The sequence below is a fragment of the Anser brachyrhynchus genome, assembly GCF_964034855.1.
Source record: "Anser brachyrhynchus genome assembly, chromosome: 8".
NCBI classification, from domain to species: Eukaryota; Metazoa; Chordata; class Aves; order Anseriformes; family Anatidae; genus Anser; species Anser brachyrhynchus.
Window position 1 is genome coordinate 22307145 of NC_137702.1, and position 18703 is coordinate 22325847.

The window sequence follows — 18703 nt, forward strand, 5'->3', positions numbered from 1 at the left end:
TCCCCAGGGAGCAGCCGTGGTCGTGTAAGTCCTCAGTTTCCTACGTGTGGCCTCTGTGTGATGGCCTGATCCTGCTGCAAAGCCAGAAACTCCCAAACCTGCTGCACCAGCTTTGGTGAGTTAGTTTATTCTGCAGCATACGGTCATCAGATCCAGCAGGGCGAGTGGGGAGAGCTGTGAGAGCCGAACTGACGGAGCATAACGACAGCGTGCACCCCAGGGGGCTGGGAGGTGCTACGTGCACCCTGCCCTCCCAGACCCTGCCTCAGCCCCGCGCTGCCTTGGGCCGAGCACACGTTGCGATATGTTGCATCGCACCGCCTGTTAGCGCTTTGTGAGGGCGGCGCTCGCACATCCAGAGCTTACCCGAAAATTATGGCTTCGTCGCTGTGGTGGGGCTCGCTGCCTGCTTGGTGCGGCAGGTCTGTGGGGTGGTTAATCCTGACACAGGGAGAACAACTCTCGAGGTCTGAATTCTAAGAACCCACAAAATGTCCTGGGGGGGTACACGCCTGCCTTTTGGGGGCAGGAAGAACGGTTTCGGTTCCGTCACTTTTTACACCCGCGGAGCCCTCCGAGCCGCGGGGGGGCGCCCGGGGCCGGGGCCGGGCCTGCCGGGGGGGCGGTCCGGGGCTCGGGGGGGGCTCCCCCCATTTCTCCGCCACCTCCGAGCGGGGCCGCGGATCTCCCCCGAGCCCGGCTGCCGGCCCATGGTGCCGCGGCCCCTGCTGCAGCCCCTCGTGCCCCGGCTCCGCCGCCTGCTGCCCGGCCTCGCCATGAGCAGCGCCACCGGCTCCTTCTCCCTGCAGCAGCCCCTCAACTACCGGGGGGGAGCCCGGCTGCAGCCCGCCGACGGTGGGCAGGTGGAGGAGGTGTACGAGCCGGCCACAGGTGGGGACACGCGTGGGGACACGGCTCTGCTGGGGGCTGGCGGTCCCGGGGGGCGGCCCCGACCCCCACGTCCCCCCAGCCCCTGCAGCCTGGGACTGGCTGCGACCGTCCGCCGAAGCGCCGGGGTCTGGCTCAAATGATTTCCAAATCAATTGGTTTTTCCTCGCCCGGGTTTCGGCAGGCCCCCTGCAAGGTGGCGAGGGGCTAACGGAGCCGAAGAACACACAGCGGGGTGCTGGTGGCGGAAGCTCAAGGGGGGAGAGCGAAGAGATTTGTGATGCTGGGAGCGAATTAGTAACTGGGACATGGGTGTGGGAGAAGGGTCTTAATGCAAGCCCTTTAAACCACAACACCTCTTCAAGAAACCAGTCACAAATAAGTGGGTTTTGTTTGGAACCATTACGTTCGTAGCCTGGTGCGGGTGGTGGGACTGAGATCTTTGCCGCAAGATAAATCGTATTTTCTGTGCCCTTTCTCTGACACGAACATCTCCGTTGTTTCCGTTTTAAATGTGCCCAGGCCGAGTGATAGCCAAGCTGCTGTGCTCCGGGGAGAAGGAGGTGGACCTGGCCGTGCAGAGCGCGAAGGCTGCCTTTAAAGTATGGAGCCAAATGTCGGGCATGGAGCGGTGCCGGGTGCTGCTGGAGGCCGCCAGAATTATTCGGGTATGTCGGGGGGCTCGCGTCACCTTTTGTCTGCCAGCATTTTCGTGGATTAAGGCGGCTGCTGGGGGCTGCGGTTCCAGCGGCACCTCCAGAGCTCGAGGAGGTAAAACCCCACCTTTGACCAGCAGAGACAGTTGGTTGCCTTGGGCAGGGCACCCAGTCTTATCAGTCTTAGTTCAAGGCCGGTGTGTGCTACAGCACCTTTTCTGCTTAATTCTGGCAGGAGACACAAAGCTGAAGCAATCCAGTCAGGACCCTGCAAGGCATGCGATTTACAAGCTGAAGCTGCGTAGCTGACACATTCTTGAACTTTAGGATTTCGGACCCTGTTGTCACGTGGCAGAAGAATACGTTGTTTTAGCAATAAGAAAATGTAGGAGTGCTCTTTTTTTTCCCTTAGCAGATAATACACATGGGGAGAGGATACAGATATGCTAGCTTTATCACAAACTTGTTTGTGAGATAACACGTTCTTGGACCTCAAAGTAAGATGTGAGATAACACGTTCTTGGACCTCAAAGTTAATCCCCGTTGAGGTACAGGTCCATAAGAAACCGGACCTTGCCCCAGCATGTACATGCGATGAGAATACTGTTTTCTCTTTCTGCCAGACTTCTGCAGCAGGGTAATATTTCTGCCTGGGAGATGGTCTGTTAAAGGACGCTTCCCAACTCTGCTGCTTTGTCCGTCTTTTGCTAAGTCCTCTGGGTAGGTTTTGGTCTTGCTGTTTGCTGTCTCCCCACCTTAGTCCTGTGAATTCCAGTCACTGTTTACCAGCTGGCTTTTCAGCTCAGGTTTGCTCATCTTTCAGATAAACACAGCTGTTAAGCAAGACCAGGCTAGCAGTGAACCCCAGCAGCTCTCTGTTTGGCATTCTCTTGTGGTCGGTTGCCTCTGGCGAATTGATAAATGACAGTTGGGAATGTATCTTAGATAAAATGATCACTCGAGGCAGAGCCTGGCGTGGAGGTTGCATGCTTGCGATGCAGCTGGCTCCTTGTGGCTTCTCTGATGCGCTGTCGTTGTGCTGCGCTCCTCACAGGAACAGAGAGACGAAATTGCCACCTTGGAAACCATCAACAATGGGAAATCCATCTTTGAAGCCAGAGCGGACATTGACGTATCCTGGCAGTGCCTGGAGTATTACGCAGGGCTGGCAGGATCTCTAGCTGGTGAGAACTTTATGGGAGTTGGCTCTTTATTCTCTGTCCTGCCTCTTGTCTTCTCTGCTAACTTCCATGATACAAGACCATTTTTGGTGCCGATTCCTCTAAGAGAAGGACTGCTCCTTTTTCTGAAGGTCTTGGGAGAATTTTCAGAGCTGTCTGCCTAATGCTGCCATGCTCTGTGAGCTTGTCGGGGTAAAAGCCGTGTGTGTCTGTTCCCAGTCTAAGTGGGATCTGGCCCCTGAGCCTCTGATTAAACAGGAAGGGGCTTTGTTCTTCTCTTATTTCTGTCTGTCTGTCTTCCCTGCAGGTGAACACATCCAGCTTCCTGGGGGATCCTTTGGGTACACTCGCAGAGAGCCCCTGGGTGTGTGCGCTGGGATCGGAGCCTGGAATTACCCTTTCCAGATTGCCTGCTGGAAGGCTGCCCCGGCCCTGGCTTGCGGTATGGAGACTCTGTGCCCATGCAGGCTTCCCTCTGAAGCCTCGTGGTCCTGCGGGGGAGAGTGAGATTTGGGGGACAGAGAACTGACTAGCGCTGCCTCGAAGGAGGCGTTGAAGGACTAGCAGAGCCTTCAGGCAGGAAGGGAAAGGAAATGGAAGGGGGAACCTGGCAGGTGCTAAGAGGGCAGGGGACACATCAGGAGAAAGACTGATTGTGTGGCTTTGTACCAGAGGAGGAAGGTCTCTGGAAATGTTTACAGTGCAGGACCAGTATCCTCATCTCCCCGGCCCTTCCCAGCATGAAGGTGCAGTTTTCCCCATTCATTGATTGCAAAGCGTTTAGACAAAATTATTTCCTTCTCTCTTGGGGATCTTTTGGTTCTGCAGAGACAAATTCATTGTGTAGGGTGGGTTTTTTTTGTGTTTTTTTTTTTTTTTGTCCCCTGATGCAGTTTGGGTGTTAACCCCACCTTGCCTCTGTCCGGGTTCCCTTAGGCAACGCGATGGTCTTCAAGCCCTCTCCCTTCACTCCCATTTCGGTGGTGAGGCTGGCAGAGATCTTCACTCAGGCCGGTATGCCCAAGGGGCTCTTCAACGTGGTGCAGGGCGGGGTGGCCACAGGCCAGTTCCTCTGTCACCACCCAGATGTGGCCAAAATCTCTTTCACTGGCAGCGTGCCGACTGGCGTCAAGGTAAAGGCACCGTCACAGTGGGGGACACACGGGGGTTGTAGTGCCAGCCTTCCTGGTGCAACGGGGGGGTCGAAGCCTCCTTCAGCCTTTGTGCACGAGGCTTGCAAGGATGGGGTGTGAGGTGGCACTCCTGCGTCCGAGCAAGGAGCTTGCACCTACAGCATTATGCTGGGGTCCCAGTTAGGGTACTGGGCACGAGCTCGAGCACCCGGTCCTTTTGGAGGAGCCCTTTGGGCTGAACACGTGCAGACGACCGTGGTGGCAGTGAAGGCTCTGAGCTGCTAAAGTGGGCGTCTCTGTGGGGAGGTGGGTCTGTAAACCAGCTGGGGAGACGTGTGAATGCTTCTGGCAGTAATAGCTCAGTTTAACTGCATGCAGCCTGCCATTTTAAGAAGTAGGCTAGTTTTTGTGAATTTCCCACACTTGATTTAGTCAAATTAAACACCCCTAAAAAGATCTAAAAAATAAGTTTTGATTTGAAAGGTGGGAGATATTGCCCCTTGAGCACTCCTACATGAATGTACCTGTGGGGTGCAGCGACAAAGGTGCAGTTGTGGTTGTCCTGCGGGCTTGCTCTGAGCTTGAGACTTCCTGCAGATGCCTCCTCAGAGTTTTCGTTTTTACCTTTAACAAAAAAAGAACCTAAACCCTTTGAGCATGTCTGCAGTCTGAACTAAACAAGTCGAAGGAACCCAGCTTGCCCTTTGTGTGCGCTGGCTGCTTCTGTTGTTGGTGAAGACCCCTGCAGTAGCTCTCCCCTTGGGTGTCTCTTACCTCCCTCCATCCGCCGTATTGTCCGTGTGTCACTTGTCTCTTGTGTCCTTGCTTCTGCCAGATCATGGAGATGGCAGCTAAAGGGATCAAACCCGTCACCTTGGAGCTGGGAGGCAAATCCCCCCTTATCATCTTTTCGGACTGCGCCCTGGAGAACGCCGTGAACGGAGCCCTCATGGCCAACTTCCTCACGCAGGGCGAGGTGCGTGGCCGAGGGGCACCGGTTTGGGAACGGGGCGGCAGAGGCAGCCTGAGGGCCACCGAGATAGCCAGCCTGGGGCCTTGTGTTGGAAGGGGTGCCCTGAAGCTCCCATCTCGCCACCCATCTCCTCCTTTCCCAGGAGCGGGGCCTCTCTAGCACCCGGTACCCGGCTCCGAGCAGCCCCCCTGTGCCCTGGGCTCCGGTTTGGAGCACAGGTGTCAGAAGAGACCGTGCTGGATGCCTCTGGTTCCGGCCCAGCACGCCGAGCCACAGCTCCCCGGGGCTCTGTCAGTCCCAAATTTGAGATTTCCACGTGTTCTGCAGGTTTTGTGTAATCCTGTTGGCAGACTGCCTTACATGGGTCATCTCTGGGAACTGAACGGTCAGCTCCTCATCTCCTGCTGGTGACCCGGTGCGTTTTGGCCACCTGGTGGCATCAGTTCTGCTGCGCCCGGAGCAGATTGTTCAGTGCAGGCGAGAACAGCAGGACTGCCTGTCTGCTCTCCGCTGCCCCCAGGGTCAAGCTGGCTGGTTTAGCATCCGTGGGGGGGCTCTTCAGAGAACCCCTGTAGCGGGGCCCTTGCAGGGAAGGCTCGCAAAGTGCGGCGTGTCTTGTTGTGAGCAGCCCGTTCTGTGTCCCAGGTGTGCTGCAACGGCACGCGGGTGTTTGTGGAGAGGAAGATACTGGATACCTTCACAAAGGAGGTGGTGAAACGCACCCAGAAGATCAAGGTTGGAGACCCGCTTCTGGAAGACACCCGGATGGGGGCCCTCATCAACCGGCCCCACCTGGATCGTGTCCAGAACTTTATCAAGCAGGCGAAGGAGCAGGTGAGATCGTGATGCTGCCTTGAGACTGCCCTGAAATGTCTTTGTTTTTTTGTTAGACAAGCAGACCAATAGCTGCTTTCTTACTCCCTGCCTTTGTAGTTAAGCTCTTTACTTGCAGTGGCTGAATTACACAGCAGGTGTCTTGGGCCAACAGAATAAAAGTGATTCATGTGCACTTCTCTGAATCAGCACGCAAGGTGACTTTGCTTCTCACATCCTGATGCTGCCACGTTTTAGAGGTTATGAGATACCCAGCACTGTAGTGAGTAAAATAGGAGAATCCGCAGGAGGAGGATCAAAGACCAAATTTACAGGCTGCTGGAACCAAGCTCTCTAAGAGCAGTGAGACCTACATGGCCTCTTCTCCTGCTTTACTGTCAAGTCTGGAGATGTTTTAAATGTCAGCGCTAGGTGGATGGCTGGCCGTTTTGGGGAAGGGCTGGAAAAGGGGAGGTGCGAGTGAAAGGCAGGAGGGGTAGATGAGGATTTGGAAACAGGAAGAGGGATGTGGAAGGCGATACAGGGGAGGAGAGGGGAGATCTCCCGACTGCAAAGCAGGGTGTCTGAGGGGGGAGGTGTTCCTTGCTAGGTGCAGTGTTAAAGGACTGATGGACTCACTAATGAGGGAGTCGACACCGTGTGGAGATGTGGAAGTTGACGTGATGCCAGATGAGGATCTGCTCCTGGTTTTGATTTTTTTTTTGAGGGCCCAGGCGTGGTTTGTCTGACAGGGCAGCACAGCAGCAGGGATTATTGGCCCAGAGCTGCTGCAGCTGGGCGGGGTGCCCCCGTACGTGCCTGCCCACCTTCTGCTTGGCTCTTTTTCAGGGTGCCCAGGTGCTGTGCGGTGGGGACCTTTACGTACCAGATGACCCAAAGCTGAAGAATGGCTTCTACATGCGCCCCTGTGTGCTAGGTATGTCCTCCCTATCCGTGGCGTGGGCATCTTCTGCGTGGGTGTCGCCGAGTTTCTTCTAGAGAGAGCTGTGTTCGGCGTCACCCATCTCTGCGTGTGCCCCCGGTGGGTGTACTGGAGGTAGCTGAGGTGCCCGAGTGAATGGTATGCAGAGAAATCTCCGTGCTTGCAGGGAACTGCTCCGACGACATGACGTGTGTGAAGGAAGAGATCTTCGGGCCTGTCATGTCCATTCTGCCGTTTGACACCGAGGAGGAGGTTGTGGAGAGAGCCAACAACACCAAGTTTGGCCTGGCAGGTGGCGTCTTCACCAGGTACAGCTGGGCAGCGCGGTGCTCTGGGGAGGAGAAGGGAAATACTGCAGCAACCTGGTGCTCCTCTTGTGGAGTCTGGGCATGGGCACGGATATCCTCTTCTGGGAAAGCTGCAGCAAGGGAATGCCAGAAGGGAACTTTGTGAACGACCGTGCATCTCCTCCCAGCTCTCCTGAAGGGTTAGGTGGGCCCAGCCGTCCTTCAGACTCCTTCCAGCCTGCGCTTGGCCTGCTGCCTGCCTTCTGCATCTCCAGGAGGTGTTCGCCAGGAGCCTGCCATGCTGCTGAAAGCGTGCAAAGACGGCTTTTGGCTGCTTGCCGTAGTCTGCTCTGCTGGCGTCCTTGTCCTGCCCTCTCAAATCAAGTGCTGTTCTGAGTGTCCTTGGGGATAAGTGCTGTATCCTCTGAGCAAGCAAGGGCTGAGAAGGGCAGGACGGGCCCCAAAAAGCACCGCGACCTGCCGGGGGCCTTTCTGTAGCGGGATGTCAGCTGGCACGGGAGGAGAGGATGGAAGGGAGGCTCCAGCTGAGTTGCCCTTTTCCTGCAGGGACATCCAGAAGGCTCACAGGGTCGTGGCTGCTCTTAATGCCGGGATGTGCTTCATTAACAACTACAACGTCAGCCCCGTGGAGCTGCCCTTCGGAGGATACAAGGCATCAGGTGAGCAGTGCTTGGCCGTCCCTGGGCTTGGCTCTGCTGCGCCCAGGGGTGGGGATGCGCCTGTGTCTGAGGTGGCAGACGTGAGCGGCCTCTGCTGTGTCGCTGAGTGGATACCTCGCAGGGAGATGAAAGGGAAGCTGGAGAGAAGGGGTTGTGGGTTTGGAAAGAGAAAGGAGGGAGATAAACTTCTATACATATAGCCTTCCTTCAGCTGAGCTCATCCGGTTACTGCTCGGGGCTTGCTCAGAAGCCCTGCTGTGAGGTAACGCTGCAGCTGCACCGAGTGTGTGGCTCGTGTTCGCCCTGGTCCGGCCCCGTGCTGGTCACAGGGGGCACGGACGACGCACGATCGATGCCTGGCGCTGCCTGGAGCTGTGCTCTCACTGCTGCCTCGTCCTTGCAGGATTTGGCAGAGAGAACGGACGGGCGGCCATCGAGTACTACTCGCAGCTGAAGACGGTCTGCGTGGAGATGGGTGATGTGGAGTCCGTGTTTTAGTGGCTCTGGGGCCGTCCGAAGGGCGCTGTCAGCTCAGAATCGTGAATCATTTACCCAGCAATAAAGTGCTCTGAGATTGTAAGTGCCTGGGGGTGGGGCAGAGCGAGGGCAGCATTTAGCACCTGCTCCTGCGAGGGGAAACGTGCACACGGGGCTCGGTCTGTGGGCCTCAGCCGCCCTGGCTGGTGGGAGCAGGGAACCTCGGACCAGGAGGGACCAACCTGGCTTTCAGCAGCCGGCACCTGCAGCTTCTTTGATGTTAGCAGGGGCTTGGCAGTGGCAGAGGCTCAGCCCAGGCTGCTTCCCCCCAGCGTATCTTGAACCCTGCTCTCTTTCACCTTCAGTCAAGTTCGGTCTCACCTTAACAAGTACAACTCAGTGCACCTAAAAGCTCTGGGGCACATTGCTGTGCTGTAGCTCTACAGACTGTCTTTTCTCTGGCTATATAAAAGCCTTAAGAGTAGCCTTTAGTTTTTCCCTCTAGCCCACTTGTGAACCCAAGTCCTGTTTTTTAATCTGTGCCTCACCTCTGGGCTGGGACAGGATACTGTGGGGGTGGAGAGCTGATGCTGCCTGTGACAGGCATGGTGCTGCAGATCCTCTCCTCGCACAGAACAGAGGATAACCAGAGTGGTAGCAAGCTCTGACATAGAACAGCTTTTGCCTAAGACAGAGGCAGACATCTATTTGATTTCTTTCCTATAGGCCTACTGCTCTTTATAAACACGATGAAATAGAAAATTTAAATGTTTACCTAATCTTCTTTTTTAAGTAATCAAATAAATATTAACTCTGGAACATCTTATTGGAGAGTGACATGAATCAAGGAGTCCAGAAATACATTCTGATAGAGCTGGGCTGTTGCTGTATGGGTTAACCAAATGGGTTGCAAGATTGCTTTTCACTCACCAAAGCCATAAAAGCTGGAACATCCCTGCCCGACAGGCAGATTGCTGTAGTCCTATAAAATCAGCCGTTCTGGCTTTCTGCAGAACTTAAGACAGCCCTCTGTAACTTCAAAATAAAAATACAGAACTGACAACTTCATTTTATTGAATGAGGAGAAAAACAGCCAACAGGCAATGCAGTGTTGTACGAGAAAACAGAACAAGAATCCCTTTGGGTTCCCAGGCAGCCACCGCGATGGCCAGTTAGTCCTGGCAGATCCAGCCAAGGTGCTGGAAAGCTGAATACACGCCTGTGCCCACCAGTCCAATGAGTGCAGCGGAACCGATGGCCCCTCTCCTTCGATTTTTCGGCTCTGGAAAAAGACAGATTTTATCAGTTCAGCAGCAGTACCCGGCTCTCTCCTCCAGGCCACTCCCAGCTCTGCTGCACACAACCTTGACTGGCTGCAAGTATGTTTAGCTTTGGCTGACCTTGTCCTCACCTTTAGAAAGGAAAGCTGGGAAACTGCTGTGAGTGTGACAGACCCGAGCCAATAAAAGTGCACAGTCAGGTGCCCGGGGTGATCCCCCCAGCGTGGTGTGCTGCAACTAGTGTGGGAAGCAGCAGATGAAACTCAAGAGGGAGCAGGAACTAGAGACTAATCTCAAGGCGTACCCTGAGTTTGTGCTATTATTAGGGTAGAGCTCTTTCTATTGTCAGGGAAAGCACAATGCAGCGTGCAGTCTGTGCACCTGCATCCTCTGCTCCGCACCCTGGCTGGAGGGAAGCTTTATGCTGCCTCCTGACAGGAGCTGGCGAGAAGAGTCTGGAGCCCCTGTAGGAGGCTTCAGTTTCCAAGCACCTGCCGTGCCGCAGGATGACCTACCTCCTGTGTAGTAGCCGTAGGCGTAGAGGATTCGCCCAACGATCCAGGCAACGCCGAGCCCTGTGGCAATCCGCTAGGAGGAAAGGAGAAACATTAAAGGTTTTGGAGGCTTGTTGCTTGCACCTGCTCAGCGTTACAGCAGCCCTGCTTCAAGACGTGACCACAAACTACAGTGGGGGTCCTGACCCAGCTGGGAGAACTGGGAATCAGCCTGGGAGAAGGGTGTGAGTGGTGTGGGGAGCTTGGGTGAGTTTCGGATTGGGTCCCTTTCACGGCACCTCTGGGGTGCCTGTGATGTGCTGCAGGGCCTTGCGAGCCCCCCTCCACAGGCACAAGCAGGTGTACAGGTTTCCCTGCTGTGGATTCCTGCCTTGCCACTTAATTTAGAGCTTGCTGCAGTGTGGCTTCAGTTTGTCAGATCCGCCTATGCCACTTCCTTCCCGCTCCGAAAAGGAATGTTCAGGATGGACCTGATTTGTCAGGTGGTGGTGGTAAAGAAAAAGCTCCTGGTTTAGTCTCTCCCAGATGAACTGCCGCCTCAAGAGCTGTCTACCTCTTTCATTTAAAAATAATCCAGGCTTTTTTTGCATCCTTCACACACCTCCTTTGGTGGTGAAGGTGGGTGGGAAGATCACAGTGTTCCCCAGCTATTTTTGTCAAACTCTTCTTGAAAATGTGCTTAAAAAGGAAGTGAAAGGGTCCCCGTCCTGTACAAAACCAGCTGCTGAGTGGCCCTACTGTAAGCCCAGCAGGACCCTGCAGGTGTGGGAGAATCAAGCAGGGCTGGAGGGACCCTCCCCAGCTGTGGGGCTGGAGGCTGTGAATGCTGCGGTTTGTCTAACAAGCCACGCTCCGGGGAAGGAAAGGGGCCTAGTGGCTGCAGTATCAGCAATGATTTATGAAATACGTGTGGTTCCCCTGCACAAGAGCTTGTACCACTGCATTTTCAGAAGGGGCACGGCTGTGCAGTGGGATGTGGCTGGGGAAGGAGCCTGGCTGCCTCCGGAGGGGCGGGCCTGGCCTCCTGCCTGCTCTGAGTCAGGGATTAAGGGCAGAGTTCAGTCACGGAGCCCTGCGTGCTAGTCACTTACCGGATGGTAGATGCCACCAGTGGCTAAGAAGAAGAGGAAGGAGGGATAAACTTCCAGTCTGAAAATGAGAGAGGGGGTTACGTTTGTTCAAATTGCTCGTAGAGAGAACATGTAGACATGCAGAGAGTTGCAAGCGTCCCTTGGCAAGGTCCCTGGTGGGCCTGACTGCTGGGAGTCTCCGTGCCCAGGAGGGCTGCTCAGTGCTGTGGCCAGGGATGGAGGCACAAGTGAGCTGCAGCACACGCAGGCCTTCAGGGACTTCATCCCTGCCTGTGCCCCTGTCCGGCCGCCCACCTGTTCTTTCCACTCTGTGCCCAAGCTGCTGCTGAATGCTGCCTACCACCAGCTGACCCAGGAGGAGCTGTTCCCCCCGGCCCCCCTCCGACGTGCTCTGGCCCACGTCAGCCGGGTGGACCCTGCCCACGAGGAGCCGAGGGCAGTACGACATCCGCACGCGGTACTCACGTGTTCTGGTGCGCACGCTGGATGCAGTTGAATATACGGCCATGCTCAGGATCTGTGCTGTACATGGTGGGGTACTGTCAAAGAAACCCAAGAGCAGAACGTGAGCAATGCAGCCCGGCCTCCTCCAGCAGCAAGCTGCAGGCCCTGCGGCACCTGTCCCCGGGGAGCCCTGTGCCGTGCTGCTGCCTCTAAGACTGACTTGCTTCAAGTCAGAGCCTCGCTCCCTGCCCCGCGGCCACAGCTACTTTGATGAAACTGCTGCTTGCTCCCGAATGCTTTTGTTCCACTGGGATCCCTTTGCTCCCAACACTGCGTCTGCCTTCTTCACAGGGAAAAAAGGCTGTGTGGTTTCTTGCCTGTCAGTGTTTCCGGGCTCGAAGCCTTCTGCTTTCAGCCGTCTTGGCTCAGTGCCAAGTGCCCGATCTGCCAAACCCTGATTTCTGCTGTGCGTCTGCTCCAGTTTGGAGAGCCGAAATGTCGGCTCCATCCCTTCTGCATCCACATGGCGGGGTAGGAAGTGCCAGCGGGGCACCCAGAAATAAACAAGGTGTCGCCGAGCTTATCTGTAGCGCTACAGCCTGGGAAAACAAGACCTCTGCGCCCTGCTGGGCCGGGGAGGGGACGAAGGAGGGGTGCTGGAGTGGGCAGGCTGCAGCTCCCTGCAGACAGGCTGAGGTGTCCCTGCTGCCAGGTCCCGCGTGCTGCCTGGTTTAGGAAGAGCAGCCAGGGGACCCAGCAGCGCCAGGGGCCTGACGGTGACCCAAACCAGCGCCCAGACACACTCCTAATGCTTCTGAGGCTGCTGTTTGAGCCCGTATGAGGGGCTGAAGCACGAGGCAGTGCCAGGCTCTGGCTGTGAGCACGCTGCACCTGCTGCAACTCAGACACACGCAGCGCGTGTGGCAGCAAGCCGCTGGCACCAAGGGAGCAGCCCGCTGCCTCAGACGGGGATCGCTCAGCAAGGCCTGGGGCTCTCCGTCCTCACCGGCGTCGGAGCTGCAGCCCCTTCCCGACCCCTCCGCCTGAGGAGAGGAGGGCTCACCTCCACGTTGTACTTCTTGCGGGCCTTCGCCACTTTCACGGCGAGGTGCGTGACCAGGACGAAGCTGGCGGCCCCCGTCAGGATGACGTAGCCGTACTCTTTGGAGAGAACAGCCATCTTGGTGCTGGGAGGAAAAGAGAGCCCGTTACTACTGCAGGGCGGGGTTGGGGCAGTGGCAGCTCGGTGCAGGCAGAATTGTGTGTGCGCGCACGTAAGAATTGCTGAGCATGGACCACAGTCATCCTCGCACAAGGACTGGCTGAAGGAGAGGAGAAACTCAGGGATTTTTTACCTTTTGGTGCCTGCTGGGTGTTAAGCAGAACAAACCAAGGGCTCCCTGCTCAATTCCAGTCAAGCAAGCCTTAAAATCACGGACGTGTTGGTGTCTGGGGGACCCTAGTCTGGCCTCTGGCTCGGAGCACCCCTACAGCCAAGAGCAGACCCCCTCAGCTCCGGCTGGCCACAACCCCTGACGCTGCCGTCCTCGCTGACGCTGCTGTGTCTGCGGGGGTGCTCGGGTGTGCGGGGACAGACAGAGCGCTCTGCGGAGGACTTGTCCCCTTCCTGCACCCCGGTGCTCCTCCTGCGCGAAACCAAGGAGTGGTGGGCACCGCCCCGTACCTGCTCCCATCCCAGCCTGTGGGCAGGATGCAGGCAGGACCTGCGCCTGCAGGAATTTCTCCCCAATCAGGCTGGAGACCAGGTCAGCAAACGTAATTATGTCACCGTGCAAAACCCTGGTTCACCTCCAGCCTGAGCAGCGCAGCCAGTTCTTGTCCCACCACCTTGAAAAGCTTGTAGCAAAACCAGGAACGGGCCAGAGTGGTGCTGCAAGGACGTTTAAAGATGTGCAACAGCTTTAATGTGAGGAACAATCAAGTAAGTCAAGACTCTTCGTCTCGGAGAGCAGACAAAGAGGAATGGTATTCAATAAAGTCTGTAAAAGCTAAAGAGGGTGGACAGAAACCGGTTGTTTGCTCCAACATCAGAACTCGGGGCCATCAAATGCAGCCAGGACAGAGATTCAAAACAAACAGAGGTGTTTTTTCACGCGATAAAACGGCCAGACGAGCGACGCTCGCTCCCAGCAGCCTCAAGGAACGGGCTCAGAGTCACAGATCGCGGCCCCACCACCATCTGGCACCAGTCCTCTTGCACCATCCCAACCTCTGATTGTGTCCACGTGCACAGAGCCCGTGCTGTGTCATGCACCGCAGCAGAAGGCAGCGGACACCTCTCCCTCCAGCACTAAGCCAATTCCCTCTCCAAACCAAGCCTAACCGCAGCCCACTGCCGTGATGCAGCAAGTTGTTGGTGTCTCTGGCACTGTCGCACCAACACGATCTGTTGGCAGGGGGAAAAACGTCCCTCCTGGAGGAAGCAGTGCAGCCAGCCTTCCCACTGCACCAGCACCACTCACAGGGGCTCAGCGGGGAGCAGGGGTTTTATTTCTCATTCGCAAAGGGATTTTGATCAAGACTACAGCTGGCTTTGTCCACGAGAAGTTTGGTAAAAAATTCTTAGTAAGAATGCTGAAAACTTTAACTAAGACAGGTCAGCCGCACCCACACGTGATAGCAGTTAGCAGTTAGAGGTCACGCTGCAAATACAGACCCTTCCCACCGCACAGAGCAGCTCCACGGTCGCATTTCCCCCTTCAGCTCCCAGGCTTGGTGGAGAAGCCCCACGCAGCAGCACGGACCAGGCCCCTGGCAGTGCTACGCTGTCAGTTGGAGTTTTACCTTTTATCTCAGTAGCAAAGGGCGCAGCTCAGTCGCAGCAAAGCGTTACGCCAGGTGTTATAAACCTGCTGCTGGACCTCCGCTACCGGTGCAGAACTACACAGTGCGCCTTTGCTCTAGTAACCAGGAGCCAGAGCGATTAGAAGCCAACGCTTTCGGCTGCTCTGACTGCACGCCTCGTGGCTGCTCCCTGGCGCTGGTGCATTTCACCAACCTTTGTCCGCAGCGCAAGGCCTCTGCCGACGAGCACCGGCGCCCCGCACCAGACTAAGCCCGTACCTTCCCTGCGGCAACGCTTGCGCCTGGGCCCGCACCGCCGGGGGCCAGCGGCGCGTGATGCAGCACGGCCGGAGGGCTGCGGGAGAGCTCCCGGGGAGCGCTTTTCCCCCACGGCACCGATTCCCAGCAGGCTTGCCACAACCACCGCCGCAATCCGGACTCAGCAGGGCCGCCCAGCCTCCCCTGCAGCCCCCCGCAGCCCCCGGCCCGCACTCACCCGCACCCCGGGGCCCGGCTCAGGCGCGGTGCGGAGCAGCCCGGGGCGGGAGCGGAGCCGGAGCGGGGCCGGGGCCGGGCTTGGCCGCGCCCCGAGGCGGGGCGAGAGCTGCGGGCTCCGTGCAGCCGGCCGGGGGCTGCGCCCTCTCCCGGCTCTGCCGCAGGCCGGAGGAGAGGTTGCGGGCTGCGTTTGGGGTCCTCTCGTGGCGGTCGTGCCTTGTTCCCTCGCAGCCGGTCGGGGTGGGGAAGGCAGCCCCTCACTGCTGTGTGTGTTCGTGTAAGCGGATACTGCGCCTGCAGCCGCCCGCGTTAGCGATCCGCGGGGTCTCGCTTACGTCCCGCTCGGTTCTGGCCCGCGACACTTTGGCAGGGAGGCACAAGCCCCTTTCAGCACTGGGGCTGGGTGTAAGCGGTGTTTTACTTTAAAAAGAAACGCGGTTTTAGGGAAACGCGGGACAGAACAAATTAGCAGGTGGGTTTTTTGGTTCTGAAGGTGTGCATAAACCAGCAGAGGGACAGGGGGACCCACCCCAGCAGGACAGAGCGCGCCTTTTGCTGTTGCAGGTATAACGGAGAAGAAAGCAGGACCCCAGGCCCCTAAAAGTCCTGGGTGTAAGCTCTTTGCTCACATACCTGCCTTCCCACAGCAGGGAGCTCTCTGGGCTGGTCCCAGTCTGGCCAAAAAGGCCTCGGTGAACTCCCTGGCTGCAGCACAGCTCTGGGGCCTCTCCTGCACCTCCTAACTCCTGATGCCTGTCCCTGTGACAGGGCAGGCCGCGCACTGACGCTGCTGTGCCGCAGTCTCACGGTAAAACAGGAGCGTAAACGCTGCTGGTCGGTGCATGGCTCTGTCCGCACCCCTCGCACCCTCACTGAATGTTCTGCCAAGGTCCCCGGTCCCAGCGGAAGAAGAAAGGCGGAGGGAGCACAGCGAGTGAAATTGGAGCACAGAGACTTTCTTCTTTGGCAGTTTTATTTCACTTCAAAAAAAAAAATAGCATCTAAAGTGGGGCATAATACGGGAAATCATTCAGGAAGGGCCTGCCTTCAGTTCCCAGGTCAGCATTCGGAACGCTTTGTAGGGCTGGGTCTAAGCAACTGTGTCTTCCTCCTCCTCCTCGTCCTCCTCCCCCTTCGAAGTGTGGACTTGGTAGATGACAGCACAGACGCCAGCCAGCCAGGCTGCCACGGTGCCAGCAAAGAATATGCAGAAGCCAACGAAACACAGGAAGATGTAGTCCTGCTTGTGCAGCTGGGTCAGGCAGCCGAAGTGCAGCTGTACCTCCGCTGCAGGCAACTTCAAGGCACGAAAGGCTTCTGGTGTGTAGCAGGTGATGTTGTCAGCATCTGCAGAGAGAAGAGCAACGGCACGATTCTTTTGCCTGTTTCTAAGGCATTAGCGAGCAGGAGCGCTGCTAGAAAAATGATGGAGCAGTTTGCTAAACTGGAAGATTTCTCCACACTTCATATCCTCCTCCCTTCACAGCCCAGGAAAAATCAAAGAGTCACACCTTTGCCAAACCACAGCTGCCAGAACGATTTCTGTGGTGGTGTCTCCGTAGGAAAATATCGATGGTTGGATTACGGGACTGCGACAAACTGCTGTAGCTCACTTTTATTTTAATAGAAGAGCACTTGTAGGTTGCTTCTTTTTTTTTTTTTTAAAAAAATCTTAGCTTCTGAAGTGACAGGGCTAAATTGAAAGAGGCCCTTGTAGGCTAGAATAACGAGGCTTGCATGCAGGGAGTCAAGTTTGAAAACTAGAGTGGTTTGCAATTAGGCATAGTCTCACCTGCTTTGTGAGAGAGAAAGGAAACTCATTAGCGATTCAGTTCCACCGAAGTAATGACTATGTCCTGTCGCATTCTAATATAGGCTGTGATACAACAGATGCTGGCTTTTCCCTCTGAAGTCAGCAGGTTGTGGTAAAAAGCACTGTCTCCTTTTGGTGTCTGTAGAAGCACAGCATGCCTTTGGCCACAGCCCTCTCCTTCGCCTGCAGTTTAACACCCTGCGTGCCAGCCACAGTTACGGTGACAGACGCATGCGGGTCACGTATGGAAATGGGTCAGCAGGGAGCAGTGTGATCGCAGCCCCACTGAATTCAGCAGCAAAACTCCTGCTAGCTTCCACAGCAGCACCCTGACTCTTCCTGCAGACCCTGTCCAGTGAGAGCCAAGAGCAGAAAAGGGGCTGACTGGGTTTCAACCCAGCTTTGTTTTCAGCATTGAGCAGAACTGCTGTAGCAGGACTGCAAAGAACATCTGCCTCCCAGGGATGCCGCGCAGGAACAAGGGCAGTATTCAAGGTGAATGACACTGGAGGAACTGGAGAGCCCAGGACTGGGGAGGCTGCACCGAGGAGGTGAGAACAGAGGCAGGAACAGACTGCAGACATTTCCACAGAGTGTGGAGGGGGGTTAGCTGGCCCTTAGGGACACACTGATACTGCAGCAGCAAGAGAAGATCAGATGGAGAAAAGGCAGGACATGCAGAGCAGTAGCTTTCCCACCGCAGATTTCCCCGGAGCCACATCAGGCTCCTTATTCTTGGCACCATGGCCGCTGACTCGCAGGCGCAGTGACACCTCCTGAGGCTGGAGCCAGGTGTTTTAAGGCAGCAGCAGTGGCCTAGCTACTGGCTGCACTTCCCCTGCTGTCCTGAGGATGTGAGCAAGTGGGACTGTGAGGGTGGAGTGCATGTAAGCCGGCTGCTCTGACCCATAGTTTGTGGAACACCGTAAGATGGGACCCACAGCTGGCATGCAGTGGCACAGCCCTGGGAGATGCAGTTTTGGGAAAGAGATCAGGGAGCCCTCTCTATTCCGCATAGGTTTGCGGGAGGAGGGAGGAGAGGGGTCCTGCTTACACAGCCCTCACCTGGGAAATGCACGTTGGTGTCTGTCATCCAGGTGATGAAGTCCAAAAAGGAACAGTTGCAGTGCCACGGGTTGTCACTGAGCCCCAGGAACCTCAGGTTGGGCAGGTCCCGGACGGTGCTGGTGTCCAGGAACGTTAAGCCAGTCCGACTCACATCCAGGTGCCTCAGCCAGGTGTTGTTGGCAAAAGCATCCTTCTCGATTGCTACGAGGTTGGGGTTGTCCGAGATCTTCAGCACCACCAGGCTGAGGAGCTGCGAGAAGGTGCCGAAGGTGACCTGCGTGAGGTTGTTGAAGCTGAGGTCCAGGTAGACAAGCTTGGCCACACCGATGAAAGTGAAATCCAGGTCGTCCCCTAAGAGGTTCTTCTGGCAGTCCAGGTAGACCAGATCAGCCAGGAAGCTCAACTCCACCGCCGGCAGGTAGGAGACGTTGTTGGCTGCCAGAATCAGCTGCCTGGTGTCCAGCGGGATGGCTGCGGGGAACTCCTGCAACTGTCGCCCCGTGCAGTTCACCTCCAGGTACCCACAGCTGCACCCGCTCGGGCAGCGCGCGCTCCCCGCTGCCATCCCCGTCCCCAGGAGCAGCGGGAGGAGGAGGCTGAGGGGCCGCCGTCCACCTGAGGGAGACATGGCCTCCCGCCTCGCGCGCCACTCGGCCCTAGGCGGGCAGCGTTACCATCGCCGCGGAGCCGTCCCTGGGGAAGCGCTGGGACTCACCTGACTCCTTGGCACGGCGCCTGGCTGGAAGCTGAGCTCCAGGCGGGTTTTCACCTCAGCGCAGCGACGCCTCTCCAGCCACCTGGGGGGGGGGGGTGGGGAGCGCCATTTTACCTCAGGGCAGCTCCTCCCTGAGCCGCATCCCCAGGGGAAGGGGGCCCGCCGCCCGCCACCCTCCTCACACCTTTGTCTCCTCCTCGCACCGTCCTCGTCTCCTCGCACCTTCCGAGCCTCCTCGCACCTCTCGGAACCGCTGCCCGCCCGCAGGGGGCGCCTCACCCCCGGAGCCTCTCGCGGCCGCGCCGCCCCCGGCCGCCGCCTCCCTCCCGCCTCCCCCCGGCCCCTCAGCGCCTCACGCGGCCCCGCCGGGCGGTTGGCCGTTAGGGGCGGGGCTCCCTCAACGCCCGCCCCCTCACCGCCCAGCTCCGCCGCTGATAGGCCGGCTC

General features: G+C 57.1%; 3 protein-coding genes across 5 annotated transcripts; 1 reads left to right on the plus strand and 2 right to left on the minus strand.

The window, feature by feature from the left end:
- The first annotated feature begins 611 nt into the window (after positions 1-611).
- On the plus strand, positions 612-8857 carry ALDH9A1 (aldehyde dehydrogenase 9 family member A1). The gene is made up of 11 exons (XM_080602010.1): positions 612-891; positions 1411-1556; positions 2599-2728; positions 3033-3167; positions 3662-3858; positions 4694-4834; positions 5477-5665; positions 6494-6581; positions 6754-6895; positions 7442-7554; positions 7958-8857. Exons 1-11 carry the CDS (start codon positions 711-713, stop codon positions 8050-8052), a joined length of 1557 nt encoding a protein of 518 aa, XP_080458136.1. The 5' UTR covers positions 612-710; the 3' UTR covers positions 8053-8857.
- A 230-nt stretch (positions 8858-9087) lies between these two features.
- Positions 9088-14803, minus strand: MGST3 (microsomal glutathione S-transferase 3). 2 transcript variants are annotated; one of them, XM_080602043.1, is made up of 6 exons: positions 14663-14803; positions 12425-12548; positions 11383-11456; positions 10918-10975; positions 9827-9899; positions 9088-9313 (listed from the first exon to the last, which is right to left on the minus strand). In XM_080602043.1, exons 2-6 carry the CDS (start codon positions 12539-12541, stop codon positions 9204-9206), a joined length of 432 nt encoding a protein of 143 aa, XP_080458169.1. In that variant the 5' UTR covers positions 12542-12548; positions 14663-14803; the 3' UTR covers positions 9088-9203. The 2 variants fall into 2 exon arrangements, with proteins under 2 accessions (XP_080458169.1, XP_080458168.1); XM_080602042.1 differs by lacking the exon at positions 14663-14803 and adding an exon at positions 14381-14510.
- Positions 14804-14848: 45 nt separating this feature from the next.
- LRRC52 (leucine rich repeat containing 52) lies at positions 14849-18498 on the minus strand. 2 transcript variants are annotated; one of them, XM_080602016.1, is made up of 4 exons: positions 18442-18498; positions 18258-18339; positions 17540-18157; positions 14850-16008 (listed from the first exon to the last, which is right to left on the minus strand). In XM_080602016.1, exons 3-4 carry the CDS (start codon positions 18105-18107, stop codon positions 15752-15754), a joined length of 825 nt encoding a protein of 274 aa, XP_080458142.1. In that variant the 5' UTR covers positions 18108-18157; positions 18258-18339; positions 18442-18498; the 3' UTR covers positions 14850-15751. The 2 variants fall into 2 exon arrangements, with proteins under 2 accessions (XP_080458141.1, XP_080458142.1); XM_080602015.1 differs by lacking the exons at positions 18258-18339; positions 18442-18498 and having other exon boundaries at positions 14849-16008; positions 17540-18251.
- Positions 18499-18703: the final 205 nt, after the last annotated feature.

Bases quoted from the DNA above. Each gene is read 5' to 3' on its own strand.
- MGST3 (XM_080602043.1), bottom strand. From the start codon at position 12,541: ATGGCTGTTCTCTCCAAAGAGTACGGCTACGTCATCCTGACGGGGGCC. The intron at 10,976-11,382 runs GTGAGTACCGCG...TCTCATTTTCAG, and splicing joins CAGCGTGCGCACCAGAACAC to ACTGGAAGTTTATCCCTCCT. The intron at 9,900-10,917 runs GTAAGTGACTAG...CTTTCCTCCTAG, and splicing joins CTGGTGGCATCTACCATCCG to CGGATTGCCACAGGGCTCGG.
- LRRC52 (XM_080602015.1), bottom strand. From the start codon at position 18,170: ATGTCTCCCTCAGGTGGACGGCGGCCCCTCAGCCTCCTCCTCCCGCTG. The intron at 16,009-17,539 runs GTGAGGGCTGTG...TTCTCTCTGCAG, and splicing joins CACCAACGTGCATTTCCCAG to ATGCTGACAACATCACCTGC.
- ALDH9A1 (XM_080602010.1), top strand. From the start codon at position 711: ATGGTGCCGCGGCCCCTGCTGCAGCCCCTCGTGCCCCGGCTCCGCCGC. The intron at 1,557-2,598 runs GTATGTCGGGGG...CGCTCCTCACAG, and splicing joins AGGCCGCCAGAATTATTCGG to GAACAGAGAGACGAAATTGC. The intron at 4,835-5,476 runs GTGCGTGGCCGA...TCTGTGTCCCAG, and splicing joins ACTTCCTCACGCAGGGCGAG to GTGTGCTGCAACGGCACGCG.